Source organism: Pundamilia nyererei, unplaced genomic scaffold (genome assembly GCF_000239375.1).
Source record: "Pundamilia nyererei isolate P.nyererei 1_Seehausen unplaced genomic scaffold, PunNye1.0 scaffold00318, whole genome shotgun sequence".
Lineage (NCBI taxonomy): Eukaryota > Metazoa > Chordata > Actinopteri > Cichliformes > Cichlidae > Pundamilia > Pundamilia nyererei.
Genome location: NW_005187719.1, coordinates 522,744 through 531,132, shown reverse-complemented (window position 1 = coordinate 531,132; position 8,389 = coordinate 522,744). Strand labels below are relative to the sequence as shown.

At 42.5% G+C, this 8,389-nt stretch overlaps 1 protein-coding gene across 2 annotated transcripts in view; it reads right to left on the bottom strand.

Annotated features, from left to right (window-relative positions):
- LOC106456501 (sickle tail protein-like) overlaps positions 1-8,389 on the bottom strand; it is a 17,578-nt gene that overhangs the window by 8,795 nt on the left and 394 nt on the right. For both annotated transcript variants that reach the window (XM_013915521.1, XM_013915520.1), the window contains exons 2-4: positions 7,517-7,612; positions 5,860-6,067; positions 5,685-5,769 (exon numbers count right to left, since the gene is read on the bottom strand). In XM_013915521.1, coding sequence (XP_013770975.1) covers positions 5,685-5,769; positions 5,860-6,067; positions 7,517-7,612 — 389 coding nt within the window. The remainder of the gene's footprint in view (positions 1-5,684; positions 5,770-5,859; positions 6,068-7,516; positions 7,613-8,389) is intronic.

Below are 8,389 nucleotides of genomic sequence, written 5' to 3'. Positions count from 1 at the left end.
AAGACCTTGAGGGGAGACAGCGCAGATGCAACATTCGAATATTTGGCGTGAGAGAGCACTTTGAGACTGGGACGCACCCTGTCAACTCTGTGGCCCAGCTACTAAAGGAGGTTTTGGCCCTGGATACCGCTCCGACACTGGATCGGGCACATCGCAGCCTCCAGCCCATCCCTGCGAGAGACCAGAGACCCAGGCCACTTATTGTCAAATTTCATTACGTTCAAGAAAAGGAGGAGGTACACAGTCCCCTGACGCATGATGGAGTCAAAATCCTAATTTTCCCGGGCCTGCCATCTGCAGTCGCGAAGAGACGGGGGGCCTTTAAAGAAGTTAAAGATCTACTGCGCGGATGTCGGGGTGTGAGATTCCGGATGCTATACCCAGCGAAGCTGAGGATTTCTTCTCCTCTTGGTGAGGAAATATTCACCAATCCAACGGCTGCTAAAGACTACGTCAGGAATCGCATCTTGGCTGTGTGTGGGAATCAAGACACGGGCTGAGTGGACTGTGCGACCTCAGTTGCTTTTTGACTCTCTATTGTTCACTGACTCAGACTGCACTTTCGAGAGGTTTGAACTTTTGCTTCTTTCATAATTTAATAGGTCTGCAAATAATTGTTTATCACTGAGTGAAGTAATCGACCAAGAGAAGTCACGTGTGCCTTTCCAATCTGCCAGATGTCTAACAACTGGGTCATAGTTGGCGTTCCCTGCTAGGGGCAACTTTTGTATTTGGGGAGTGAAGAGACATGTTGGATATAGTCAAAGGAGCTTGCAAAGAAAAGCGTCTGGACTTCTTTAAGTTGCTTGAAGACGTTTCACCTCTCATCCGAGAAGCTTCTTCAGTTCAGTTCAGAACTGAATGACCTGGATGACTGAGAACCTTCACAGACATGTTGGATATAAGCTCTTTTTGTTTTTGTTTTTGTCTGTCCCGTTTGGATCTTTTGCCATCAGAATTATTGTCTAAAGGCAAAGAAAGATGCCCAACTGCTTTACTGTACCAAATGGACCATCCCAGCCTTCCGTATTGGTCTATTTTATTCACCTTTGCTTTTATTGTTTATTTCATTTTCATTTGCTGAGCACGGGACAGACTTGACTGGGGAGAAGAAAAGGGAGAAAGAAGGAGGGAAAGAAAAAGAGCGGGGGATATAAGCTCTTTTGGGGGGCAGGGCGTAGTTTGCTCCCGATTTGTGGGAGTTACGTTTATAGTTACTCTGGGTTTTTACTTTTGCTCTTTTGTTGTTGTTTTTTTTTTAAATTTCTTTTTTTCTTGTTGGCTGCAGTTTTGTGCGTATACTTACCCCAAATTATTGTTCAGCTTGCCTGTCATGATTGTCTTGAAAGTGTGAATATGGCCAACTGTGTAACCAAAAGTGCTGCAACTACACCTGATTCTACTAAATTTATTACATGGAATGTGAAAGGCCTAAATAATTTTAGAAAATGCAAAAGGATATTCACTCATGTGTCAACTTTCAAACCGGACATTGTCTTTCTACAGGAGACACATCTGTGTTCCACGCAAAGCAAGAGGCTGTCACAAAGTTGGGTTTCCCAGGTCTACCATTCTGGATTTAAATCGCGGGGGTTGCCATTCTTGTTAGGAAAAATTTTCCCTTCATCACCTCAAATGTAAAATGTGATGTGAATGGTCGCTTTCTGATAGTTACTTGTAAGCTCCATAACACTCCAGTTATCTTGGTAAATACTTATGCACCAACTTGGGACAATCCACAATTTTTTATAAGACTAATTGGCCTGCTGCCAGACTTCAATACGCATCACCTGATTATGGGCGGGGATCTGAATCTGGTATTCGATCCCAACCTTGACAGGTCTAAGCCGCGTCAGTCTACTGGGACCTCCAGATCAGTGTCCGTTCTGAACACATTTCTTCAAAACTATGGCATTTCAGATCCACTGCGTATCACTGAGCCCTTAGCAAAATACGATTCCTTCTTCTCCCCCGTGCATCATTCGTATTCCAGGATTGATTATTTCCTTCTGGATATTTTATTATTATCCCAAGGGTCACTATGTGTAAATATCATGTAATTGTAATTTCTGATCATGCACCAGTGCAGGTTGATATCGCATATCCAAACGTGTGCGCAAGGCAGCGGTTCTGGAAATTTGACTCAGCATTAATGTCAGATGAGGAGTTTTGCAAGTTCATTGAACACCACATCGAGCTTTTTCTAGAAACAAATAACACTCCAGATGTTTCAAAATCTATAATTTGGGAGTCACTAAAAGCATATCTGCGGGGCCAAATTATTTCTTTTTCGTCTTATAAGAATAAAAAGCAAAACAAACGGCTCTGAGAGCTGACAGAGCTCATAGCTAACATTGACACACAATATGCTACCTGTCCAACCGCTGATTTATATAAGCAGAAGGTACTGCTGCAGTCTGAATTTGACACCCTCTCAATTAAAGAAACTGAGAAGCTCCTACTTAGATCAAGACATCATAAATACGAGCATGGTGAAAAAGCAGGTAGATATCTTTCGCATCAGCTTCGTCAATCCGCCGCAGCTCAGTCTATACCCGACATACAGTTAGACTCCGGTCAGGTGGTAACACACCCTGACGGAATTAATGCTGCTTTCAAGTTATTTTATCAGGATCTCTATACTTCCCGCACTGATTATTCAGAGGCTGACTTGGATTCCTTTTTGAGGAACATAGATACTCCCACTATTAACCCAGACCAACGTGAGCTACTAGAAAGACCTATTACCTCTGCGGAAATATTGCAGGCAGTTAATTCCTTGTAAAATGGCAAGGCACCGGGCCCAGACGGCTTCTCGTGTGATTTCTATAAATGCTTTGCTGGCGAGTTAGTTGCTTTACTGTCTGAGGTTTTTTCAGAAATTCAGGCAACAAGCACGTTGCCTCAAACTCTGTCCCAAGCCACTGTCTCTGTAATACTCAAAAAAGACAAGGACCCTCAAAAATGTGGATCCTATCGCCCCATTAGTCTACTGAATGTGGATTATAAGATCCTCACAAAAGCTCTTGCACTTCGTATTGAGAAGGTAGTACCTTCTATTATACATGAGGACCAAACAGGCTTTATAGTGAACCACCAGTCATATTTCAATATCAGACGGCTGTTAAATATCCTATATTCTGACCATTCAGTTGATCACCCCGAGATAATAGTCTCACTGGATGCCGAGAAGGCTTTTGACTGCGTGGATTGGCAATATCTGTTCTCCGTTTTGAAAAAATTTTGGCTTCGTTTCTAATTTTATTTCATGGATCAGGACTCTGTACTCAGCGCCCCTGTCTTCAGTCTGCACCAATAAGACCATTTCAGAATACTTTTCAGTACATAGAGGTACCCGACAGGGATGCCCCTTAAGCCCCCTGCTATTCAATCTGGCAATAGAGCCGCTGGCAGCAGCATTGAGAACGGACCCCAGAATAAGGGGGATCACTATTCATAAGTGCTCCTTGTATGCAGACGATCTCCTTCTGTATATTACAGATCCGGAGGCATCAATTCCTTCAGTTCTGGACCTCATTGGATCCTTTGGCCGCGTGTCTGGTTACAGTTTGAACCTGGCTAAAAGCACAATGTTCCCTATTAACAGTCTGGCAAAGGAGGCTGACTACTCAGCCTTTCAGTTTAGACTGGAACACTCCTCATTCACCTATTTGGGTATTCAAATCACAGACACTTATCAGGATCTTTTTAAATAAAATTTTACCCCTTTATTAGAGAAAACAAAATTGGTTTTGGCACGCTGGTCAGCATTACCCATCTCTCTTGCTGGGCGGGTCAACACAATTAAAATGGTAGTCTTGCCTCGATTCATGTACCTCTTCCAGATGATACCCCTTTTTCTTCCTAAAACCTTTTTCACCCAGTTAGACGGACTCATATCATCTTTTATTTGGGACAAAAAAGTTCCAAGAAAATCCCTGTTACAGTGTTCTAAGTCGGAAGGCAGCCTGGCCCTACCAAACTTTATGTATTATTGTTGGGCTGCCAATATTGTGAAACTATCCACCTGGATGCGGGCTTTTAGGGAGGGCAGAGGGCCGCCTTGGTCCACTATGGAGCTAGACGGTAATCTCACCATATCCCCTGTTGCAATACTGTGTTCAGGTCTACCAGTCAGTCGCAATGTTAATTTTAAAAATCCTGTGGTTAAGAACTCTCTCAATGTCTGGTTTCAGGGTCGACGACATTTCGGGCTGAGGCGGTCACTTGTCTGCTCCCCTATTGCATCAAATCATCTTTTTTTACCAGCTCAGAGCGATGCAGGATGCAGCATATAAAGGCAGACTGTGTCCACAGCCAGAAACACCTGAGAGCTGGACTTAAACCTCCAGATCCCAGACGACCTATGGGACCTTAGTGTGAGCAGGATGCATGAATCCTCAATCTTTATACGGCATTGTATAATACAGTTTAAAATTCTTCACCGGGCATACCTAACCAAAGCTAAACTAGCCAAAATATACAATACCTCTGATGATAGATGTCCAAGGTGCAAGCAATCACCCGCCACTATGAGCCATATGTTCTGGACCTGCTCTGATCTGAAACGGTTCTGGGAATTCGTTTGTAAGGTTATTTTATATATGTGTGGGAAAACAATTGATCCCAATCCGATGACAGCAGTCTTTGGTGTACTCCCAAACCACCACGGGATAACTTCTTATCAAATGAATGCAGTGGCTTTCTCATCTGTCCTGGCACGCAGGCTAATTCTTCTTAAATGGAAGGATTCAGGTCCGCCAGTGTTTGTTCAGTGGGTGAGAGAGGTGATGAGGTGCTTGCAGATAGAGCATCTGAGATACAGTTTGAGAGGGTCTCAAAGTAAATACTACAAAACCTGGTCATCCTTTGTTGAATATGTGGAGAAGTCGTCATTTACTGAAGTATGATGTATTACTGCTTTTATGTGTGTTTGGGTTTTTTCTCTTTCTTTCTTTAAACCCACCTACTATCTGTAGCAAGCCAAAAAGAACTGCACAATGCAGCCCCCCTTTTATTTATGTATTTATTCTATTCTATTTTTGTTTGTTTTGTTCTTTGGTGGGTTTTGTGGGGGGGGGTGTTTTTTTGCCTTGTTCACATGGTAGTTTTTATTTGTTTGTGCCCATGGATTATACGTTTTCCTGCATCCAACTGGTTTGCACTGTGTGGCGCAACCGGTTTCACAATGGCTGTGTTTGTAATCACAATTTGAGTTGTATTTTTCTGTACTTTTGTCATATTGGAAGATCATAAATAAAGTTGTCAAAAAAAAAAGAGTACTGCATCCAACACTCTACATTGTACTTGTGATATAAAGCTTCAGAAATGTTTGTAGTGCTTTTGCACAAGTCTGCTTGGTGCTTGATTCTAAATACCTGTGGCCACGGAAGTGATTGGAACACTTGAATTTAATGTGGATGAGTGAATCCCTCCAACAAAATAGTGTTCAGGTTGTTTTCATTCTTTTCTCCTAGCTTGTTCTTTATTGTGACTCTTCTTTATATAATGTAAAACATTTCAAAAACAAAAGATAGTATTTTAAGAAAGTATTTTTGTGGGAAAATGTATAATGTACTTCCACTTGGCAATAGTTAGCGTGTAAAGTTACTCATGTCAGGAGGGTGACGGGCCAGACTGGAAGTGTCCATGGTACACCTGTCTTAGCTGAAGGCACAACAAACCTGGGCTCCAACAGGCTCTTTCCTAGTTACAAAGACCACCTCTCCTGACCTTCCTGTTGTGAGACCTGAAGTGACAGCATGGATTCTGAGAAGACAATAAAACAAATACAAATATTAGGTGAATTGTGATTTTAACCAGTAGAAAGTCCTTCCTGATGCTCAGTGATCAACTGACCTCCGTGGAGGAGGAGGAGGAGGAGGGCTCTTGCCTGCCCTGTCTGGACTGTGCTTCATCTCCTTGTCTAAGCTGGAGCGGCGTGGTTTTTCCACCTGTGGCCGGCTGCTGCACTTGGCACCAGGAGAAGCTGATGAGGTAGCTGAAAGACCAACCGATGACTGAAGGTCCACAGCGGCTGCAGGAAGCTGTGACACTGCTGCTGGAGCTAAAAACATCACAATGCTGTCATTTAATAAACTGTCTTTCATATAAATGACAAAGAAAGTAGATTAATGTCTGCCTATTTTGAAATGTTTAATCAGCCTGGTTTCATCATGATGCCATCCAAGATGATCTTGAAACTGCTTTGAGAAGCTACTCTGCTCACTTAAAGGAACAATGAATGAAATTAACAACATGTGCACTAGAGGGACAACTGTGAGACAACTCCCAAAACAGGAAAGGTTTTATAGGTGGAAGCCACTGACATTTTTCCTCTCCTCATCTTTTCTGACTGTTGTTTCAGTAGTTTTGCATTTGGCTAGAGTCAGTGTGCCTACTGGTGCCACAAGGTGATACTTGGACCCTACAGAAGTCACAAAGGTAGTCCAACTCCTCCAGGAGTGTCTTTCAGCAGAGTCTCAAGAGCATGGAGGGGATTCCATGAGACAGGCAGTTACCCTATGAGAGAAGGAGGGGTCCGTCGAAAATCCTTAACCCATCAGCAAGGTCAACAAGGAATAGCGTGAGTGCTGACAAAGTTACAAAATGACCTCCATCAGGCCACTGGTGTGAATGTCTCTGATCAAACAATCAGAAACAGACCTCATGAAGGTGGCCTGAGGACCCGACATTCGCTACTGTGCTTATTGCCCAGCGCTGTGGAGCCCGACTGACATTTTAAAAAGAATAATAACTGGCAGCTGCACCACATCTGCTTTTCACAGACGAGCAGGTTCACCCTGAGCACATGTGACAGATGCAAAAGGGTCACAGGTCAAGGTCAAGGTTCTTTAGCAAAGGGAGAAGCAAAGAAGAATGTTATGCTGCCTGTAACATCGCTCAACATGACCAGTTTTTTGGTGGGTCAGTGGCAGTCTGGGGAGGCATATCGTACAGACCTCTACTGGCTAGGCAAGGCAGCCTGACTTTCATCAAGCATCAGGATGAAAACCTTGGACCCATTGTCAGACCATGTGCTGGTGCTGGGGTTTCTGGGTTCCTCATGGTGCCCAACAATGCCCAGCTTCATGTAAGAGTATGGTGGCAGTTCCTGAGTTTGAAGGAATTGATTGACCTGCCTCTGTGCCTGCCTGTCTTAAATCCTGTACAACATCTGTCTTCTCATTTGGAGCACCAATGTTGTCAATCATGTATATAAGCATGTGGGGACCATAATAACTATTGAGTACCATCTTGAGTTGCTGTAACTACTGTGCCAAATCACTTTTTGACTGTGATTTTCGAGGTGTCTTTGAATTCAGTCCTCTTTATATTGATTATTTTAATTTCCATCAAACACTGCAGCATCCTTTTGTTTCTAACACATTATATATCCATATCAGTATCTTTTTGAGCAGTGTAAATGACCTTGATAAGAATGAAAAGAGCTGTATTAACGTACTACAAGGAGGTGATATCTAAGGTGATATCTTTCTTCAAACTGGAGTCATACCTGTGTTTGGGGGTTTTAAATCAGTGGAGTCCCCTTGATCACTTTGTTTGGAAGGTGTGTCTTGCTGGGTGGCAAACACGAGTGCCTGATCCTCCCCTGAGATTTTAGCACAAACACAAAGTATCAGTATTAGCTGGTCACAACCACACTACCACTTTACCATTACTTTAGTGGTAATACTGTGAAAGTTATTATAGTTCACCATTAGAGACTGATTATTGAAGCCATAATGTTTCATATTGTTTTGGGCAGCCAGACACGAGTCCCATGGTCAAATACAAAAATATTTGAAGTGAAAAGTTAAGAACTGTTGAATTTAAACACAACAACAAAGGGTTTCATGCATGCCTTAACATATTTATGACACTATACAGTGCTGATTGGCAAAAAACCCTAAAACAGTTTTCTTCAAATTTGAAGGGTTATAATAATAGGCCAGCGGGGGAGCTGGCTCTAGCCCCTCCCTCACAGACACACACTATCTTGGTTGGCTGCTGCCTCTAAACATATTGTGTGTTGTCAGTCTTGTGTGCCGGTCAGTAACATTCAATATTTATTATTTACTGTGTTGTTCTCTTTTTGCTTGTTGTTTGTTTTTCAGCAGGCGATCAAACAGATTTTTAGTGTCGTTTCTCTCTGGCTCTCGTCTCCTGTCTTTTTCTTTCCCTCTCTTTCTGTTGAGTCTCTTTCCAACTTTTCTTCTCTTTGTCTTTCTCTTTCCCGTCTCCCAGTAATGTCCATTCTGATTGTAATAACTTAAAAGTAAAAAAATAAATACATCAATAATATAGAGTGAATAAACTATGATAATCAAGTGGACCAGTATAGGAAAAGCTGTATTGATCCACTTGGGAAAATAAATCTGTTGGGCAT